At 38.0% G+C, this 23,210-nt stretch overlaps 1 protein-coding gene across 1 annotated transcript in view; it reads left to right on the forward strand.

Annotated features, from left to right (window-relative positions):
* The first annotated feature begins 1,328 nt into the window (after positions 1-1,328).
* The window catches only part of slc9a1a (solute carrier family 9 member A1a), a 51,605-nt gene continuing 29,723 nt past the window's right edge, over positions 1,329-23,210 (forward strand). The window contains exon 1 of the mRNA XM_055211536.2: positions 1,329-2,415. Within this exon, the coding sequence (XP_055067511.2) occupies positions 2,130-2,415 (286 nt within the window). The 5' untranslated portion in view covers positions 1,329-2,129. The remainder of the gene's footprint in view (positions 2,416-23,210) is intronic.

Here is a 23,210-nt window from a genome sequence, read left to right on the forward strand (position 1 = left end):
AAAATTGAGTCTAATGAACAAGGAAAGAGCAACTTCTGAGCAATAACATTTCCCTCCAGGCATCCTGGATTTCCATTAGTATGGAGGGCTGCTGTTAAAGTCAAAGGTTTTAATTGTATTGTTGATTTAATTGTGTTACTTCCATCTTCGGGCAGACACAAATCACATCACAGATAACACGCTTGACTTTCTCTGAGCACTATAATGGGTTCTGTTAAAGCTTATAGCAAAAGACAGAAGACACAGCACTGTCCCCACTTTACAGCTTTTTTACTAAACAAACCCTTTTGTGCAACTTCTTTTGCATGCTTTGGTCATCTTTTAGCACTGAAATATCACACGCACTTTTCAAAATGATGCTGGTTCAGCACTTTTGGAAGAAATTGTGTTCCGCCTTTAACAATGGAGTTTGTCATAGATTTCTTTAGATTGGTAAATACATATGGGTGACCAGAACTGGTCTATTAAATCAGACAAAACAGTTCAGGTAAATGTGTATGACACCATTTCAGAATCAGACTTATGAGTCATTGTAACTTCTCGTGTCTGATGATTATGGTTACTGGAGTTGTTTACTTGGACAATTGGTTCACTTGTCCATAATTAGGATTGGCCAAATGGGCACCTATGAGTTTACTTGGTTTTCATTAAAAGCACGTCAGCATATGGTCTCAGACTAAATAGTTATTTGGACAGAAAGCACTACTGGCTGTGGTCCGAGCTGCATTGCAGTTTTTGGATGTATTGAGCTGAGATTGAAGGGTAACCTTCTGCAGTAAAACTATACAGACATAACAAACAGGACATCGGTGTCAGGGAGGATATAAAAACAAGAAACACTTTTATTGTGGTATGAATAACAATAGATTATGAATAAAAACTATTAAAAAAATATTAAACTGACTGAATCATCCTGTCATGCCGGTAGGGTTGCCAGGTCTGCATGCACAAAATATAATTTTGCTATTTGTAACATTAACGCCTGGTTTAACAGACAATGTTTAAGCCTAGTCCAAGACTTAGACACATGTTTGAGCTGTCTCAACTGAAAATATCTTGCACTGATGGTGTAATCTTAAACTATGATTTGTCTCAGTATATTCTTTTACTAAGGCATGTTTATGCTTATATTTATGCTTAAATATCTTAATTTAACTAAGGCCTAGTCCAGGCTTTAGCTTAGTCTTGTCTGTGAAACCAGGCCTATAACGAATTAGCCTTAAATTAAATTAAATTAAACCCATTCCAGAGGATTTTGTGGATCTGGCATCCCTTCCGGTAATGCTGCAGTGACCCTCCTCATCACTGGATGTCGCTGATGTCCCAGTAACGCGACCCCTCCCTTTGCCCAAACTCTTCTGCTCTTTTTAAACCTGCCCAAAGGGTGTGTTTTAAGGACTGTATATCCATACCCCGCTTCAGACAGAGAGAGGATATTAAATCGGACTGAGATGATCAGATAGACCGGCAACGAACATCGATCAGATCCTTAAAGAGACAGTGACGCGCTCCGCCGCACACAGCAGTGTCACTCGTAACGTTACTTCAAGCGACTTTTCGCGTTGTTCGTACCGGACGGGACCGCGTGATCCGATGTCGAGATGATGAAGGGCAAAAATGCCTAATCGGAACCGTTGGACAGCAATTCTCCGGCATCTTTTGGAGTTTGAATGTCATTGAACGTCCTCTCAGAAACGGCGCGTGTAAGAGCTTGCCACGAGGATGCTGTTGACGTTGGAGGAAGAAAACAAACATTTCGATATTTTAGACAGAGTACAGTCGGTGTCTTAAAGAGGATATTTTACACGAGTACACTTCACTGCATTCATTCGTGTGTTTTAGACAGGAGGAGGAAGAGGGTGACATTGAGGATGTGGAAGTTCCTGTCAGGGTTAATCTAAAGTGTGTTTATATTTCCTGGTTTGCATTGCCTATCTCACCTGGTAAGGGTGTGCTGCTCAGGTGCAAAAGCCAGGAAGTGTGAACATCGAGCGCCTTTTTTTATGTCGGCCACAACATGATGCACGGCTTATCTGGTCAGCTACACATAGTCTTGACTCGGTATATTATATTGGTTAGATAATATCGTCTCAGTAGTGTATATCAGGTCTCGGGTTACTCTTTTGGACATGGATCTTCTCACACGCACAACTTTCCTCTTCTTCGTGCTGCTGCTGGTGGTCAGTTCGATGCCCCTCGGGGGTCACGCGAGCTCTCCGGAGAGGAACTCCGTTCCCGGTAACGCGAGTGATCACAGCAGCAACGGGGCCTCGAAACACGGAGACCAAACTCACAATGTCAGCCAGGACAGCCACACGAAAAAGGCTTTCCCGGTTTTGAAGTTTGACTATGAGCATGTGCGGCTGCCCTTTGAGATCTCTTTATGGGTGCTGCTGGCCTCCCTCATGAAATTAGGTAAGTTTACTCAGTTTCATATCAGATGCTTTGTTTTGTTTCATTAAAGTTTTAAATATACTATGAGTGTGTGTGTACACACATAGTCTACTCAAAACCAATAGACACCACAACATAGTACAATTGTACTTGTTTTAATGACAACTATACTGGTTTCTGTGGGTGGAGTCACTGGTAATGTGTTGAGTTCTACTGGTGGGATGTTTTCTGAATGATCGGAACCAGTTGAACAACATTAAATCTTACTGGAATAAAGGTAAAAATTAATGACGCTTTATAAGGTTTTTAATCAGAGATGCACAATGACAATAAGATCAATCGCGATTAATTGCATACAAAATAAAAGTGATTTTTTTTTTCATAATATATGAATGTGTGCTGTGTGTAAATATTATGTATAAATACACACACATTCATGTATGTTTTTAAGAAACATTTACATGTGTATATGTATTTATTTATATTTGTATATATTCTATATCATGTAATAGTAAAAATGGATATATAAATAAAAATGTTCTGAAATGTGTGTGTGTTTAAATATACATAATAATTACACGCAGTACAGACACATATATTAAGCAAAAAATCACTTTTGTTTTGTATGCGATTAATCGCGGTTAATCTTTTCCCAGCACTAATTTTCAAATTATCTGCTCTCACCGATATATCCTGTCAATCAAAAGAGACGGGAAAATACTATTTGAGCCATGTGTGTAGAAAATGTAAAGAAAAATCACTAGTTTAATATGCAATATTAATGGTCGTTATATAAATAAATATCCACCAAACTATCGTAATAAGCGATAGACTGATATATCGGGCCGATTTATGCGAGTTTTATGTGTATCGGCATTGGCCGATATATGGCTGCTGTGTTCGCCAATTTTTTCCGGCATTATTTACAGACAGAGTGCTGGAAGCTGCAATCCACTGCAGGTCATGTGACTAAAAACAACCAACCTTTCCATGACAACAAAGGATTAAAAACTAGGGGTGCACCGAAATTTTGGTAGCCGAAAATGGCATTATCGGTTTCGGGCCGAAATAAAAAATCCAGCGGAAAATGTCAACCGAAAATGAATGTCACCCGGTCCCTCCCATCCGTGCGCTAGCGCTTGGGTTTCACTCACGGTGATCAGTCGTCACCCACCCCTCCCCTCCGTGCTCAGCAGATTTCACTCACGGTCGAGCTGTTTGCTCGCATCTGCAAAGATTAAGCATGTCTTGATGTGTAAACTTAGAGAGAGTCATGCTAATGTCTCACATACTGTAATCCATTAACATACATTTGGCGAAAAAGCAACGAAACACAACATAACATTTTTATGTGGAGCGACTGTTGCGCTGTTTGGGATTCACCATCGGTCTCTGTGTGTGCGCGCGTTTAAGTGCCCTTAATAGTGCCCATACGAGAGAGACACGTTTAAAAAAAAAACAAGCAAACATAAAATCATTCTGTTATTAACAGGGCACATATAAACAAAATTATCTCCACAGTATTCTTTTTCTAATAAAAACATTTGTTTATGTCTTAAGTGTATGTATAGATTACAGTCAGATTGTGTCATTAATGTTGATCAAACAACCCATGGCAAAGAGACAAATAGCTCTAAAATATAAATATATATTTAATTTATTGTGTTATGATTCATTTAATTTGATTTCTGTACCCAATGCTAATTTCAGAGGTTATTAATGTACAACTTTGTTCTTTTTTATAAATGTTTGCAATTTCTTTATTGTTTATTAGATTTTTCCCACCTGCTTTTTGCTGATCCGAAAAATAATCTGATCTGTGCCTCAAAAACTGAAATGTGATCCAAACTGTGAGTTTTTTTATTCGTCACACAAAGTTAGTACACAGAGATAGCCATAAATGCAATTGTACTAATAATTGGCATAATAATTTATTTCGGTGTTTCAGTTTCGGTTTTTCGGCCTTGGTTTCCTTTTTTTGGTTTTCGGTTTCGGCCAAGAATTTTCATTTCGGTGCACACTGCATCCCTATTAAAAACATTGCCAAAAAGGTCCATGTGCCATCAGTAGTTCAATTATTATATCATGAAGCGACCAAAAATTGTGTGAAAAGAAAACAAAACAAACGATTTAATTGAACAATTTGTTCTACTCCTTGGTCATTCAGTGTGCGTTCATGAGCAGACTATGACGCTGCTGCTGACGTAGTTGCCAACGTTTTTTATTTAAGCCATTATAAACAACATTGTAAACAAATTATATGCCAACGTATTCGTCTTCTATGGCCACTACTGTAGGACAGCAGGTCACATTAGCAGCAGTGCCATAGTCTAATGAGGAAAACAAATTGTCAAATAAAATTGTTAGTTTTGTTAGGGATAAGTGATTTATGAAACAATAAAAAAATTGGCGTGAACTAACCCTTTAAGACACAATTTAAATGTGTAAATATTATTGATAAGATGATATAAGCAGTGTTTGCTTTGCATTGCCAGCAAAAGATCTTGACTTCGCAACAAACCTTTACTCAGTCTGTGTTGTGTGCGTTAATGTAATGTTTTACTTTAGATCACTTAAGATAATGAGATATGTGAGTTTATTGACTGAATCTGTTAATATTATGTAAGCTTTCATGATTTGTGTGCTGTGACCTCATTAGCATAGTGAACGGTGTCATTTTAAATGGCCCGTGGTCCTTTGGGAATTCCTCTCTGTTTTCACACTCCTCTCTTTACTATGCAAATATCTCTTTTTTTTTCCCAGTGTTTTTTGTATTTCACACTGTGTGCGCACAGGTTGTTTTGGTTAGATTGCACGGCATATTAAATTTGTTGCAGTATTGCCTGTAGCAATATGCAAAGTACTTCAAAAATACCTCAAAAGATTGTATAGTCAGTTTTTAGCAAAGAGACTGGCCTGTATTGAGACGTGTGAAAGATGATAAACAGGGCTCGAAATTGCGACCATTTTGGTCGCATATGCGACCGAAATTTAATCTGTGCGACCTTAAAATATATTTGGGAGCATTTGTGCGACTGCCCATTTTGTTGTGATGCGAGTTGATTGTGATCCTGCGTGCTGGCGCTGTCCCAGGTTCAGTGTTCTCTCCAACGATACATAACCAATCAAATTTCACCATTAAGTTCTTGCGTTTAATGAAGACCGCAGATTGGCTAATATGAGCGTCAGTCATTCCTTGTTGAAGCGCGGAAATGTGAAAAGACATACGCGTCGCGAGCATGACGAGAGCGAGCCGATTACAGCCAAGGTTATTACTGTATTTTTTGACGACGATCCGGATTCAAATGTAACTCCACCACCGGAAAATACGAGTTGACGTTAAACCTTTCAGAGAGAGTGGCTTAAAGATTTCGAGTGTCTCCGCTATAAAAATGTAACTTACTGTGTTTACTGTAAATCCTGTAAAACGGCGTTAATGGCGGAATCAAAACATTTTAAGCGCCAGACGTACCTTGCTTAAACATGACGAAGTGCCAAAAACACAAGACGTGTCATGACAAATGTGTTTATTATTGATGGAGACACCCATAGATATGTATAAAGGCTAGATGGCTCGTCCGCGCTGCTGGCCAATTGAGTGCAACCAGAATTGAGTGCATCCAGAATTATAGCCACGTTAATAACGTTTGTAAAAACCCAAACCGTTTGAAAATCGGTAGAAAATTGAGCAAGTTATGGTCATTTAAAAGTACCTGCACCATTAAACTCAATGCTACGAGTGAGCGAGCGCCCTGTCGTAAGATGGCCGCCCGGTGATGCCGTTAGGGACTCCGCCTTGAGCCATCTAGCCTTTATACATATCTATGGAGACACCGACCTGTCTGTCAAAGTGTGTTTGATGGTGTATGTGCGCATGCGCTGGTGAATGGACATTCAACAAACATCCGTGTGGTCCATGTTGCTGTGGAATACGACAATGCTGATGGTATGTTTTTGTTGTATTTTTTAAAACATTGCCTATCTAGTATTAAAAGCATCCTGGTAGTGCAGTTATCAATACCAATATATATTAGCCTTCTATATTAGGGTCACTTTTGTAATGTCACAATTAATCAGTGTTTTACGTGTTTGCAAGATTTTTTATTGTAATCTTAATCATGTTACCTGTAATTGTTATATTATTATTGCTGCTATACTATTTCAACAGCATTTGGGTATTAATTTAGGAATTTATGCAGCAAAAAATAAAATAAAATAGAAGACCAACTTTTAAATGCTGGCCATAGGATGTGTAAAGCCCGGTGATGGTGTTTTATTTTTAATAAAATAAATCTATTAACATTTACATTGTAGTTGTGGTGCTTTTTAATTTTTGGATGGATGCGCCTAAATTTTTGCTGGTGCTCCTAACTCTTTAAAGTTGGGAGCACCAGTGCTACCTAATAAAAAAGTTAATTTTGAGCCCTGATAAACAATCATAAGTATGTGACACAGGTTTGTTATAAAGTTTCTCAATAGATTTTGATGAAATTTAATTTGTTTGTACAAACACACCACATGGCGTATATTACATTATTCAAGATGCATATTAAATTTGTCTTCAATATCGTACAGTCCTTTTGTATAGCTTGATCTGTACATCCCTTTTAGTGCACAACAACAGAGCCACTTTGCAGTTTATTCTGCTTTCATGTGCCATATGAATCAGACAGTGATCAGACTCTAGGCAGTCCTATTTGAATTTAAGTCCAGAACTATGATAAACTTTGATTTGTGCTGTTTAATGTTAAAGATATTGTGATGGGTGCAGTGCCTGACGTACTGTTTATTACCCAGAGACCTAACGGTACGTTCTGCACTGGACCGGTGATTTATTATTATTACATGCTCAGCGTGGGGATGATGTGTTCCTTAAATGCTTCTTGATTAGTGTCTGTAATGTGGTTTATTAAGTAATGCTTTACATGCTGAGTGATTTGTTTTGGTGCGTCATAGAGTGGCGTGAAAATTACGTTAATTTTAGCTCATGAAAGGAAGCAGTCTGGTTGTGACCAAGATCTAGTGAGAAAGGAGAGAAGACATCAAAGGTTTTAGTTTTTTTGAAGGAGGAAGATGAGGTCAGATGTGTGCTAAAGTTCTTCCTGTTTCACAAGAGCTTGTGATCGAGACTTTATTTACTGTTAAGGTTAACACGCTGGCTTCCTGATGAAGACCCTCATGTAACAGTCAGAACATTAAATTATTTTATATTATATTATCAACATATGTTTCACATTATTTCTCTGAAAAGAAAGCATCACTGTCTTACAGTTGTGTTCAAAATTATTCAACCCCAACTGAAATTGATTGTTTTGGCCGGTTTGACATTGATTTTGATCATTCAGTCATCCTGCTTACAATTACATCAAAGAGGCATGTGTAGGTCAGACAAATATAACATAACATTTTTAATGAAATAACCACAAATGTCTTTTCTGTGCTCACATCATTATCAGTTTTATTCAACCCCCAAGTGACATTCAATCTTAGTACTTAGTGCAACATCCTTTTACAGTTAAAACAGCTTTTAAACGTGAAGCATAGCTTGACACAAGTGTCTTGCAGCGATCTACGGGTATCTTCGCCCATTCATCATGGGCAAAAGCCTCCAGTTCAGTCACATTCTTAGGCTTGCACACTGCAACTGCTTTCTTTAAGTCCCGCCAGAGGTTCTCAATCGGATTTAAGTCTGGTGACTGCGATGGCCACTTCAAAATGTTCCAGCCTTTTTTCTGCAACCATGCTCTAGTGGATTTGGAGGTATGCTTGGGATCGTTGTCCTGTTGAAAGGTCCAACGTCTCCCAAGCCTCAGGTTTGTGACGGACTGCAACACTTTGTCATCCAATATCTCCTGGTACTGAAGCGAATTCATGGTACCTTGCACACGCTGAAGTTTCCCTGTACCTGCAGAAGCAAAACAGCCCCAAAGCATGATTGACCCCCCACCATGCTTCACAGTAGGCAAGGTGTTCTTTTCTTCATAGGCCTTGTTTTTCCTCCTCCAAACATAGCGTTGATCCATGGGCCCAAACAGTTCTAATTTTCCACAGAACACTATCCCAAAACTTCTGTGGTTTGTCCACATGACTTTTGGCATACTGCAGTCGACTCTTCTTATTCTTTGGAGACAGCAAGGGGGTGCGCCTGGGAGTTCTGGCATGGAGGCCTTCAGTACGCAGGGTGCGCTGTATTGTCTGAGCAGAAACTTCAGTACCCACATCTGACAAATCTTTTCTCAGTTCCTCAGCAGTCACACGGGGACTTTTTTCCACTCTACGCTTCAGATAGCGCACAGCAGTCGCAGTTAGCATCTTTTTTCTGCCACGACCAGGAAGCGTTTCAACAGTGCCCTTTGCCTTGAATTTGCGAATGATGCTTCCTATGGTGTCTCTTGGTATGTTTAACATCTTTGCAATCTTCTTATAGCCATTGCCCTTCCTGTGAAGATTAATCACCTCTTCTCTTGTCTTCCTGGACCATTCTTTTGACTTCACCATGTTTGTAACCACACCAGTAAATGTTTAGAAGGAGTTGAGTATCACAGTCATTTTAAAGCTGCCTAATTGGTGCTTATTAGGCTTTATTGCTGTTCCCTGACATCCACAGGTGTTTTCAATACATGATTGAAAACACTTCAATGAACCTCTGTTCTTCAGAGTGGTAGTTCTTTAAGGGGTTGAATAATTGTGTCAATGAAGAATTCACAAAAGAAACATTTACTACTATATTACAAAACCAATTGATGTAATTTTAGTTGCATATGGTTCTTTAAGAAGTCATTGTAGGATTTCATTCTGAATACAATTACAAATGTACACTAAATTCCCTAAAACCCTTAACAGCATTGGGGGTTGAATAATTTTGAACAAAACTGTATCAGTCACTCTGCTATCTTCATTATCTAAAACTTTAAAATCATTCAGCTATTGCAAACCAATGCGATATGCATATTGCAATATGCACATTTGCGTTATTTTTGTCCTATCTTGCATTGGTCCAACCGATCTCAAATGCCACAGGGAAATAAAACATTTACAATCGTATCAAAATTTTGGTAACAAAACTACCAAAAACACCCAATCCAAATTTTTTAGCCCCATAACAAAATCTGAGATGACCAATCATGGACTCATGGACATGGATTTTTTTTTGCTGTTGGTGATTCTGTGAGCCTGGAGGCTGCAGTGTACAATCATGTGAATTTATATTTTTTAGCGGGGAAAAAAATCTGTTCATAGATGGCTGTTTATATAATATCCTCTATTGAAATGAGTAGAGGCTTGGACCCGGAAACAGCATTCCTTACGTCATGAACAAGCGGATATTTTGACACATTAGGCACATCAGATTTTATCACGGTGCAAAGAAAGCAGCATAAAGGTTTCAGGTGTCAACGGATTGGATATGATTCCTTTATACTAACTCCATGTTCACCAACCCTATTCCTAGAAATCTACGTTCCTGCAACCCTAATTAAACACACCTGAACCTGCTAATCAAGCTTTTCATGGCTACCCAAAAATTTGAAGCAGGGTTGGAACTAATTTATGCAGGAGGGTAGATTTCCAGGATTGGTGACCACCACTAACTAGCAAGTATATTTGCATTAAAACATACATATGCAAATTTTAATTGCGATACATGGCCATGTAAACCAATCTATTCTGCACTAAATGTGTTTTTGTCATGCCCCTTAATCTCAAATTCCTGCACTCTAACTGTGCTTTCACACTGCCACCGGCAAAACATCAAAGTGACCGGAAGTCAATGAAAGCCGGCGTCGAGCAGCGGCGCGTCATGTACGGTGTGAGCTAGGGTTGTTGCGGTGACAGAATTTTCCCACCGATTAATCAGCATGTGACAAAACCAGTGATACCGTTTTCTCCAGGTGGGAGGGGCTTATAAATGCACAGAAGTGCGCATTTTACTTTCACTTTTGAATTAGATGCATCTGTTGTTTAAATCCAGCGCTTGCGTACGCTGCATTAAATTGCGTATGAATTTGCGTGTAAATGTTGCGAGTGCAACAGCTGGTTTAAGTGCTTGAGTCAATGTGCGCAGGTACTTCTGACAGAAACCCGCCAGTCCCATGCAAAGCAACCGGCTAATCCTCCATAAAGCGCTGCTTGAATGATGGGTTTATTATTATTCTTAATGAAAAACGCAACAACAAAACGATCTTGCTTATATAAAACATCATATATGTATCTTATAACAAAAACAAGTAAGCACGCGGCTTCTGCCATCGTCTGCTCGCCGCAGTCTGACAGGAAAAAATGAAATTTGACACCCGCAGCCGCTGCTCTGTGATGACGCGCGTTCAGCTCCGCTGAATTCAGGCAGCAGACACATTCAGTTGTAAGTGTTTGCTCTCTCTAATGACACTAAATGATTTAATTACAAGAAAATATCAAAACGACGGTGAAAGACGGTGTCGCGGTGGGCAAGTGATCTAACTGGTGAAAGGCTGAAGCACCGGTAATCACCGTTTCACCGACTATTGCAACAAGCCTAGTGTGAGCGTCGAGGAAAGTTGAAATCAGATCAACTTTATGGTAATGAGCTATGAAGCCATTCGGCGGCAACCAATCGGAAGGCAAAAAACCTCATCTTGGGAGGATTCCAGAGAACGTATTCGAGCGTCAGAGCATCCACTACACCTTTTCTATAGCATCGTTAGTAGGGCAGACAGAGCTTTTATTGACGCTCTCGCTGGTGGCGGTGTGAAACCACAGTAAGAAAGGATGAGTTAATCTTAACACATGGGGTGTTACACACCATTGTGTCCCTGAGCAAGTCACTTAACTAGTTGCTCCAGAGGCCTGCGACCTCTGATATACATATAGCAATTGTAAGTCGCTTTGGATAAAAGGGTCAGCTAAATGAATAAATGTAAACACTTTGTGTTAAACTCTTTAACACCTTAAGTGTTATTTTAACACAGTATGTGTCATTTTGTTTTGATTTTGTGTTCAAATAATAAAAGGGACAACACAAATTGTGTTGTTACAAAAATAACACAGAGATGTGTTAAATTAAGGACAACGCATTAGATGTTACTTATTTATTTTTCGTTATGTATACTCTAATATGCAAAATCCCCCCAAAAAAGTGTAGTAAACTTGACAAAGTTCAGGAAGTTTATATATATATATATATATATATATTAAAACCGCTTCCAGGTCCATAGGGAAATAACTAGAAAATCAATGCTAATATGCACTCGTATCATAATGCAAAACCACCAAAAACACTAGCTGTAGTGAAGAGACGATAAAAGTTTGTTCCTATATACTTCTCATCATTTCAGTTATGAAGATGTAAATGTTTATCATGTGTTGAAATGAGTGGAGGCATGGACAGGAAACAATATTACTTACGTCATGACTCAACAAACGGATATTGACACAATAGGCAGATCAGATAGTGACATACTGACGATTCTTTAACACAGCGCAAAGAAAGCTCCATAAAGGTTTTAAATGTCAACGAATTGGATATGATCCCTTTACTAACTCTGTGGTCACCAACCCAATTCCTAGAAATCTACTTTTTTGCCGAGTTCACCTCCCACCCTAATTTAACACACCTGAACCTGTTAATCAAGCTTTTCATGGCTACCTTAAAATTTGAGGCAGGGTTGAAACTAAAGTATGCAGGAGGGTAGATTTCCAGGAACATGGTTGGTGACCACTGTACTAACTAGCAAGTATATTTGCATTAAAAGGTGACATATATAAGGGCCCTATGAAATCTGTTATTTTTTTATTCTCAAATTCCATGTTTTCAGTTTTTTATTTTGGTATTAATGGTTAAATTAAATTTCAGTAATCAAAAAGCATATCTTAACAGTTGAAAACATTAAACGAGTCACAGTAACCTCAATGTACTACAACAGTGCTACTGACAAGCAACCAAATTAGTTTTTCTTTTAGTCATAAGACTATACTCATTACACCAGCCGTGTTTGAGGCGTCAAATTCGTGTCTAGTTTGCCTCTTGAACATTTTGAGTTTACTCGCTTCATTCACGCGTGAAAGCCCCGCGTGAAATTCTAGTCATCAAGACGTTCTCTCATAGGAGGGGCTTCTGCAACTCCGCTCTCTTCCTGTAATCATGTCCTGATTGGTTCCTGGTTGGTTAATGTGGCGCGTTTTTCCGCCAAAGTTCACATTTTTCAACTCGCGCGTTTGTTTGCAATACACTACGAGAAATGGACGTACCTTTCTTTACGTCCAATATTATGTTACATAAAAGGAAAATGTTTCCGTGCATTTCTGTCTTTTTATTTGCCGATTAATGAAACCACGTCAAAAATGACCATTCAAAAAGTAGTTAAAACGGGTTTTAATAATGCCTAAATCCCAAATTTTGCGTAAAATAAAAAAATTGTATGCTTGGATTCTGTGATTTTTGTCCGCGTTTTCCGCATCGTGGAAATCATAGGGCCCTATATATGATATATATATACCACAGTAACTGATGTGTGCATGTGTTTTTGTAATGCAACTTAAGTGTGAATTTGTAGTAAACTTGAAATTAGGTAAGTTTTCCCTTAACTAAAGTAAAACAGTGGACCATAAAACACCTACATTATATGTGAGTTTATGATTTTGTGCTGTGCATTGGGCTATGTGAATAATAACCACAATTATTAGAGAATAATCAGAAAATAAAAACTGCATGTAAACAGGAGTGAAGAGGTTAACTTCACTTACTGCGATTAAGTCCTTACTCTGATTATTGGAAAAATCACATTATTGGTGTACATGTAAATGTAGTCAATGGCAAATGTTAAAAGTCGGTCGCAGTGGAAACCTTGAGTCACTGCAGGCAATGACCATCAGCTCACATTTCATTCACTGACCATAATGCAAACCTGATTCTTCAATCGAAAGAGCACAATTCATGTTCATCTGTACGTTAACCAGTTAAAACACAGCTGTGATCAGTTAGAGATTGTTATTTCTTATCTACAGATGCATTAACTAATGCCTGAATTCAACCCATCTCTGCAGTCTGATAGCCGCGGTGCTCAGTGAAATGGACATAATGATAATGATATGATTCATTTCTGCCTTCTTTGACAATTATATTAGCTTATCTCTTAATCAGCTTGCCCCTGTCTGTGACTAAATGTGATTTCTCTATTGGCTTGCATTGGGGACAGTTATCAGATCCTCTATTAAGTGTATTTCGGATCTCGCACACAATCTTGAGTTTTAACTTTCCTTTTTGCTGTTTTTTTAGCGGTTGTGTAACATACAGACCTGACATCTCAATCCATTGGCACCTCAGCAGGTGTTAAGCATTAATGTTTCAGGGCCGGTTCATTATTAATAAATGCGTGTCATGAAGAGTGCCACGTTTTACTGTACGAAGTAGATGAGATATAGTTAATGCGTGTTTGTTCATTAGTCATATTATTATTCATGTCTACTGTAGCGTACGCCCAGGAATGGTGGAATCAGAAGTCACCGTTATGAACTAGAAATGAATTCATGTCAGCAGTTTTTAACTCGGGCAAGATTAGAATTGTGAAGCTTTAGAGACTAAAACCTTTTCCTGTAATTAAGTTTTGGTGCTCACTCATGCATAACTCATTTGTCTTGATGCTGATGGATGGGGCTCTGGGTGGTTTGAAAGTCAAAAGAGTCTGAGTTGTGGATATTGTGCTTTTTCTAGATGATGCTCGGGTCTCTCCTGCAATGTAAGAGAAAGGCTTTCTGTCTGTGAATCAAGTTGTTTCTCTGTATGTGAAAGTGGCTGTCTTAGAAGAGTTTATCAGTTCCTTACATGCTACAAATAACTTGCTCTCTTTTACCCTTGAAGCCGGTCTAGCCTGTGGTGTAGTTTTTAGTTTCAGGGTCAGTACATTAGTGGTATCGCCGCACTACTGTCCCCTACAGATCACGTTAATCCAGTTAGATCCACAGATTAGGGATCAGAGAGGAAAAGATTCAGTCCGACCAGTGAGAGTACAGCAGGTCTCGCCTCAGAGAAACCATACAGATACTTGTTAGGGATGGGCGATAATTTGCATGCGATATCATGCGCATCTGGTCAGTAAAGCCGGTTCCGTGATTAGAAGTAAATTGCCATCAGCTGCTTTCAGATAAAGCGGCATTTACTACACAAAGCTGTAGTTCACTGACAATCAGGGCAATTTCGCATTATTATTGCGGACGTATCGCTGACGACATGTATGCGATATGGCCCAGCTTGTCAGTGAAGTACGGCTTTGTGTAGTAAATGCCGCTCCATCTGAAAGCAGCTGATGGCAATTTACTACTAATCAAGGAACTGGCTTTACTGATGAGATGCGCATGATATCTCATGCAAATTATCGCCCATCCCAAATACTCGTTTTTTTCCCACGTCCAGGGATTACATTTTAGAATTTTTTATTTAAAAACGTAATAAATGTATGTGCATATACATTTTTCCCTTTTACGATATGATTATTTTAAAGTACTTCTATTGTGCATTTGTGGCACACATCTTATTGGGCCGATACCGATTATTGCATATTAAGTAGGCCGATAACCAATATTTTGAACTGATAATATGTCTGGTGTAAAAATTTTAATGTATGCTACAATTAAGAATAACAAGAGCACTAAAAAAACTTTCTTTAAATGCTTTTAAACATATATCTTTAATTCTGAGAACTGTTAATAACAACATACCGATAATCATAAAAATGCTTAATATCTGTGCCTATACTACCTGTCATAAAAACCCATTTAGCATCCAAAGAAATTTTTCTTTTGGTACATAACAAAAATTATCAAAAATTGATCGTAGATGACTGGGGGATGTTTTCTTTTATGTTAGTAACATGCATTTAATTTTTCACACGTCTTGCATCAGCAAGATAAATATAATTGAGGTACATTGAAAAAAGTTTTTTGTACCAGTCTGTACTAAAGTTGGATAATAGACAATGACCTTGTATTGTTACCTGTTCTCATGACATCTCAGTGGTCCTGTATGGATACAATCGAGACTGTGAGGTCAACGATTCATCTTGTCATTTGCATTTCGTGCTCATTCACCCCTCACATTTACATGACAGATGTGTGTTTAGGACGTTCCACCCACCAGGTCAGATATTTGACTGGCTGATCCAGTATCTACTGTAAGACTCCACTCAATGAAAAAACACGCTTCGTCAGGTTTAGAGTAATGAGCTTTTGAGGCTAAACCTGTCACGTGTACTGTGGTTAACATATTTTACACCGCGGATCTTGTGGTGATCTTGTGTACACTGCTAGATTTCTGTTCTGCTGATCTCAGTTAGGTTTACGGTATGTGCTATGATGAGCAAAACAAATTATTGCATATATCAGTGTAGTTGGTTGCAATGTTTGTGTTACGCTTCTTTAACTACAAGTTTAGTTTTGTTTGCAGGGCTTGAGCGTTCAGCCATGCGCGTATGTACATACGGGCACACGTAAAAACAAATTATACAATTTGACAGGGCTTTAACAGCAAGGGATTTCAGCGACTTGTGTTTTTAAGGGTTGTATCAATATTTGAGTTTCTACTGTTGCACTATATGCAACTTATATACATATATAAGGTTTACACTATTAAAGTTTTGTAGAAATAACAGTTGTTTGCCAGTAACTTACTGTAGATATATGTTATTTACTGTCAACAGTTTATTCAAAGTTAAATGAACGTTAAACATTAACAATTCTTTGTCTTTGCATGAGGCTGTTATTTTAGTTTTATGCTGTAAAGCATTCTGGGAACCAAAATCTAAAAAGTATAAAAAAAAACAGAAAAGGTTGATGAGGATTTCTAGTTCCCAGGATTTCTGGTTCCCCTCATGCAAAGCATTTTGGGAATTAAAATCTAAAGGAAAAAACAGAAAAGGCTGATGAGGATTTCTGGTTCCCAGAATGCTTTGCATGAGGCTGTTTTTATAGTTTTATTCTAAAAAGACAAAAACTTGTTAATGTTTTTTTGAACTTTTAACAAACTGTTTCATTAAATAACCTACATCTACATCTACAGTAAGTTACCGGCAAACAGCTGCATAACTACAGCACATGTTTTACAGTGTACATCTCACTAAAGCCGGTGTGCTGTAGCGAGTGACATGCACAGTAGATGCCCGCGGGACTTTATGTCCTCGGTCTTTTGGCAGACGACTGCAGTTTTAGCCCTCCTGAGGCAAGCATGGGTTCGCGTGCAGATGAAAGCCTGGAAACGAGCACGTCCTCTAGACTACTGTGTGCCCTTGAGAGGCTTCTGTGAAATCTGCAGCACTGATAAACTCTCAAACCAGGGATTTCTTCTGTGTGAGACGTTATTGGATTGTCTGGACTGAAGACGAGAGTTAAATTAAGGTCAGGTGTAGTTTAACAAATAATCACTAAACTACTCGATTGGAAAAAGTATAGAAAACAATTTTTGGAAGCTGAAAATGCTGTTGTAAAAGTTTTGAATGAGCTTTATAAAAGTTACAGTTCAAGCTCTCCACTTTATCAAACTCTTGTTTTATCAGGTTTGTTTAACTCACAACATCAGTTATTGGGTTTTATTGTAGTGTGAAGTAGGGGTGGGCGATATGACCAAAATATTATATCATGATATGAGTACCTTTATATCATTATAACGATATAGATCACAACACAGTTATTTTTTACTAATAAAAGAAGAAAAAAACAAACAAAACCCAAGCTCACTAAAGATAAATTCTATATATATGACCACATTTCACCTTCAGAACTGCCTTAATTCTACGTGACATTGATTCAACAAGCAATTTTGCTAAAACAATTTGTTCAAGAAACCCATATAGAATGATTCGAGCTTTGTGACATGGTGCATAATCCTGCTGGAAGTAGTCATCAGAGGATGGGTACATGGTGGTCATAAAGAGATGGACATGATCAGAAACAATGCTCAGGTAGACCGTGGCATTAAACGATGCCCAATTGGTACTAAGGGACCTAAAGTGTGCCAAGAAAACATCCCCCACACCATTACACCACCATCACCAACCTGCACAGTGGTAACAAGGCATGATGGATCCATGTTCTCATTCTGTTTATGCCAAATTCTGACTCTACCATCTGAATGTCTAGACACATGCTTCCATCCAGTCTTCAACTGTCCAATTTTGGTGAGCTTGTGCAAATTGTACCTTTTTTTTTCCTATTTGTAGTAGAGATGAGTGGTATCCGGTGGGGTCTTCGGCTGTTGTAGTCCATCCGCCTCAAGGTTGTGCGTGTTGTGGCTTCACAAATGCTTTGCTGCATACCTCGCTTGTAACGAGTGGTTATTTCAGTCAAAGTTGCTCTTCTGTCAGCTTGAATCAGTCGGCACATTCTCCTCTGACCTCTAGCATCAACAAAGCATTTTCGCCCACAGGACTGCCGCATACTGGCTGTTTTTCGTTTTTCACGTCATTCTTTGTAAACCATAGAAATGGTTGTGCGTGAAAATCCCAGTAACTGAGCAGATTGTGAAACACTCAGACCGGCCCGTCTGGTACCAACAACCATGCCATGCTCAGAATTGCTTAAATCACATTTCTTTCTCATTCTGACATTCAGTTTGGAGTTCAGGAGATTGTCTTGACCAGGACCACACCCCTAAATGCATTGGAGCAACTGCACATGATTGGTTGATTAAATAATTGCATTAATGAGAAATTGAACACATGTTCCTAATAATCCTTTAGGTGAGTGTAGATCTAGATAGATATATATAGGCTTATTTCTATTATTAAAGGTACAAAAGTGATTTAGTTAAGAGCAGTGGGAGATTCTAGATGCTCCATGTTATGAATGACAGACAGGAGCAAAATTAGGTAACTTTCCCTTTAAAGAGCACCTATTGTCCGATTCACAATTTTACATTTCCTTTAATGTGTAAGTGTGTTAGTACAAGATATGCAAACGGTACAAACCTCAAAGTAAACGATGACGCGAGTTGTCATCTCCAACATAAATCTCTTTTCTTGGAATACAACAAACACACGGATTGTAGACAACAGTTTACTTCCTAGGATTGGTGATATAGAAAAGACCGACATTATCATAATTCGTCCCGCTTCGGACTCACATCCTGTAAGTTAACTCCTGTTAGCATTGCATTGTGAGCGAATCTTTCAAACATGGTAAGGAGCGTCACATTTCAGGCTGACGTCAGAGGTATTCAGGCCAATCACAACGTACAGGTTAGCTGTAGGGGAGAACCGGGGCAAAAGTAACGTGGGATGAAAGTAACAAAGCGATTTTCTCCGAGCCCTGATAACATTTGCATCCCAAACTACAACAGTATCTTAGGCACACAACCCCTGACAGAGCTGACAAATATTGCGTTATGTACTCAGTTTTCCGCGTGTAGAGCCAGAAAGATGTTTTCAACCATGATAAGTAAAGTCCAAAAGCGGTCATTTTGTTCTTATTACGCGTTGTGTTTCTTGTTTCATGTGTTAAAGTACTGTTCAATCTACAGGTTATTTATTGAACTAACACATCCTGAAGTTACATATGAGGTTTTTTTTTAAAATAAAAGTAAATCGGGTTTAAATGTGAGGAGATCCCGTCGGGTCGAAAGTAACACTTGTTACCCGCTGTTAATACTGTTGTATATGTTGAAAATTTATATTATTCTAATTTGATTTAATTTCATTTTCATAATGTTCAAACTGTTGAAAAATGTTTTATTCTCAACAATTTAAGTTTGTACTGTTGGTTGCTTTTGAAACATTTGATAAAACTGAAATTTAAAATGAAAATGTAATTTCATTATTTTTTACAAAGATACAAAATATGTTTGCAGTTACATTTTAACAAAGTCATAGTCATGTATATTTAATAAAAACAAGTGTAACACAAAAAATCTATCTTGTTTTGTTGTGTTACTTTTGACCACCTGTGTGTTACTTTCGTCCCTGCAGGTGGGGTCGAAAGTAACAAATCACTACTTATGTTTAAAGTGAAATTATACTGAAGTAATTTTAATTTTTTTACAAAATTACACCTGGCATTGATAGACCACACTTGTCAGTTGTTTACCACAGCAAAAATATATCTCTGTCTCTAGGACATTGTCTTTTAGGGTTACGTTTTTCTGAAAAATGGTACTTTCGCCCCTGCTCTTCCCTATACCAAAACAGAAGGTGAAGAGGGTTTGGAGTTGTTGGATTTGTTAAATATTTTATATCAATATAAATACTTATACTTACATAAATACAATATAAAAAGTTTTCAATACATCAAAGTATTGTGATAGGTCTTGCATGACTTTTTTTTGGGTAGGTAATGCTTTTTCCACCATCTACCACCAGCATGTATATTTCGGATCTATGAAAAGCACCATAATAGATAAATAAAATAGCCTTGCGCCATTGCCTATTTATAGTTGGTAAATGCACAGTAGTTTAATGATGGCACATGCAAATGAATGCACTGCCAGCAGATGGGAAACAGTCATTATTTCAGCAGTGCTGGTGGCTCAGGAATGACGTATTTCTCTTTTAATAAGTGCATTCTTGTTTTGACTACAGGACTCACTCGACTGTATATGTTCACATTACTCTGTTTCTTTTGATGGTTTTATGTGTAGTTAAGTTAAATGGGTCTGGCCCACCGCTGGCTGTGCTCATTTATTTACTGTGGTCGGCATATACACACAATGTTTGGTGAATGATGTTTCAACTGTATAGTACTCTCTCTCATCCATAGTCTGATGTGTCCATGTCTGATGATTTGCAGAAATCGTGATGACTTTGCAGTTTGTAATTATGGGGCGTCAAGACTGACAGCAGTTTATTTCTGTCTCTGAATAATCGTAGCGCTCACTGCAGGAAAACACTTCTGAAATAACGATGTGTCATAGACTGAGATAAGATGTTAGTCTGTTAAGAATCTGTTGTATTGCTTTATAAAGTATACTATTAGCTCTATTTGAGCTCTATAAGCCCCAAAACCTATTATTTAACAAAGTAAATGTAGATGTTTGTAGCTGCGCAAGCTCGATTTTGTGTGGTTGTGGTCTGAAATGCACAAACGACTTTGCTGTTATGTAAAAAATTATCAGGCCAGTAACACAGAAAAGAGTGACGCAAATAACTTTCAGTTTGTTAATGCAAAGCTGTTTAAAGTAGTCATGCAAGATTCTTAAAGATATGATACACTGGTAATACAGATTAAACTACAGATTAAAGTTTTCATACTATGCTTGTACAAAACGATATCTTATGACTATTATCTGCTCTTATTTTTTTGTGTCAATTTTAATGATGTTCTTTAACTCTTTCACCGCCAGCGTTTTTTTTAAAAGTTGCCAGCCAGCGCCAGCGTTTTTCATGATTTTCACAAAAGTTTAATTCCTTCCAGAAAATGTTCTTCTTCAAATATATAAACATACAATATACCAAATGAAAGAACAGACCCTCTGCTTTCAAAAAAAAAAAAAAACGTTTCATCCTACCTTCAGCAGTTCTTTTGTAATCAGCTTTTGAATATGAGTGGGTTTCTGCAAAAACACCACATTTTGAGCAAAAAGCAGAGATAATTCCATTTTTGTGACGGACTTCTCATAGAGATCACATTCAGAGCGATCTTTAAAACAGACACGGACATGCAGCAGCTTGCCATAGGACAATACTTCCGGTTTTAAAAAGTTGCGGAAGTATTGCAGAAAGACGGAAATACTCGTCATTGGCAAGAAGAGTTTTCTCTTGATTGACGAGATATCTCGTCAATGGCGGGGAAAGAGTTAATGGTCAATCATTTAAAAATTCAGGAATGGACAACGAAAGCATCACATTAATTAGTATAGTAAAGCAAAATATAATATTAAATATTAAATAATATAATATATAAACAAAATATGTAAATTTTTTATTTGTTTATCTGTAAACCTCTAAAGCCACCTTTCCACTGCATGCGACATTCAGACATGTCTGTCGGAGTTCGCCCCCTAGTGGAAGTGGTCATAAACCCTTTTTGAGGAAAGTTGAAAATACATCACTTTCGGTCGGCGTATCGCATGTGGTGTAGTCGCGCAAGTTAAAATATTTTAACGGATCAGAAAATTATGCATCCGCAGATGGTCTGCACCTCACGCAGGCTCTTGGCGACTCGTCATAGGGAATGAATGACTTCCGGTTAATCGCCCGTCGTTGTCATGTACAGTGGAAAGGCGGCTTAAGGAAAAGCATTGAGTCATGCTGCCAGATGCACACACAATGTGTTTATTTACAGAAAATATTGTAAAAATGTCTGTGAGAGCTCACGCACATTGATCAGTTTTGAAAACATTTTGAGTTTTCCTACTTGTACCTATGCATGCCAAGATTTCTTATAAAATTAAGCTAACCAACCGTTTCATACACTTGTTTATAATAAAACAGTGTGTTTGTTTCTAATGTGTATTTTCTCCCCAGCTATAAGCACTGCTCCCAGACCGTTAAAACCTTAAAAAAACACATTGATGAGTAATTTAAATCACAGCTTGTTTGAAGATTTGTGTAGAGGTGAGATGTTGACATTTGTTGTTGTGTTAATGAGCAGGATTTAATGAGATGTATGCGGTGAGGAAGCAGGTACCATGTTTACAGACCTCACACTGTTTTCTCATCCCTAAACACTGCTAGCGTGCCACTTGTCAACAGCTGATGGCATTAAATAATTTAGTTTGTCCTGAGGGGCGTCGATGAGTGTCCTAATGCCAATAGGGTTAAATGACCTCATATTAACTGAGCACTTCTCACTGACATGCTGTATGTCTTTCTATTGCACTACAATAGCGCTGGGTGTATGAACAATTCCTTTTATCACGCTATAAGTAATTCTATACTGGATTACTGTGTATCACAATATAGATCTGCCTGCTGTATTATATAATTAAGTTTTTGTATAATTCTGCAACAAAAACCCCTGCTTAAAACCAGGCTAGAATAAATAACAAAAGACTTAGTTATCTATTATTGCTATATTTCAAGATATAATATGAGTCTCGGGTATCCCCAGAAGATAAGTACATAATTTATTATAGCATATTGAAAAGGCCTATTTTTGGAAGTGCAGGTGTTGTTATTTTGAGAGTCTCTTCAATGGAGATTCTGCATTCTTATCTCAGTTTTTAATGAGGTACAGTCACAGACCGTATACAACACACTGGGGGCGGTAACTATGCTAATCCAGTAGAGTCAGTCAGCGGTTGTGGGTGGGGCTTACGCAATGTGACATCAGTTTGCTCATGTCCCTTGAAATTGTCGAGGTTTAACATGGATTTAAAAGAAAGAAGCGTGTTTATTTTTATTATTACAGGGTGGTGTGTACACACACAGGGGACACACAATTATGTTAAAAAAGTGAATTTGCATAGTAGGTCCCCTTTAAAAATATAGCGATCGTGCCCAGGTCTACACTGCAGTCATCTGTATGTATGCATGATGAAGTTCACACCTCAACACAGAGCTCCAGGGTTGACATCTGAAGTCATTACAGATAGACCTGTTATTTCCTCATTTATTCTTCCAGGCTTGACATGGTTTTAATTTAGCCCCTTGTCCCCTGGGACTGATCTCTGATCTGTGTGACAAAGACATCTGCACCTGCTTCATGCAGTAATGACCTCAGAGATTTATTTAGATAAAAGCTGGTAAATTTTGATCCTGTTGCATATACCTAAATGAAGAATATTTTCCTTAATTTACATCCAATTTTGGTGTGTTACTTACTTTGGTAGTTATTGGTTTGTAATCCACCTCAGATTCATTAATTTAATGAAAAATTATACAAAGCTTTTTTTTAAATAATATATTTGTAAGTCATTTTTG

The sequence above is a fragment of the Misgurnus anguillicaudatus genome, chromosome 10 (assembly GCF_027580225.2).
Source record: "Misgurnus anguillicaudatus chromosome 10, ASM2758022v2, whole genome shotgun sequence".
In the NCBI taxonomy this organism is placed as follows: domain Eukaryota; kingdom Metazoa; phylum Chordata; class Actinopteri; order Cypriniformes; family Cobitidae; genus Misgurnus; species Misgurnus anguillicaudatus.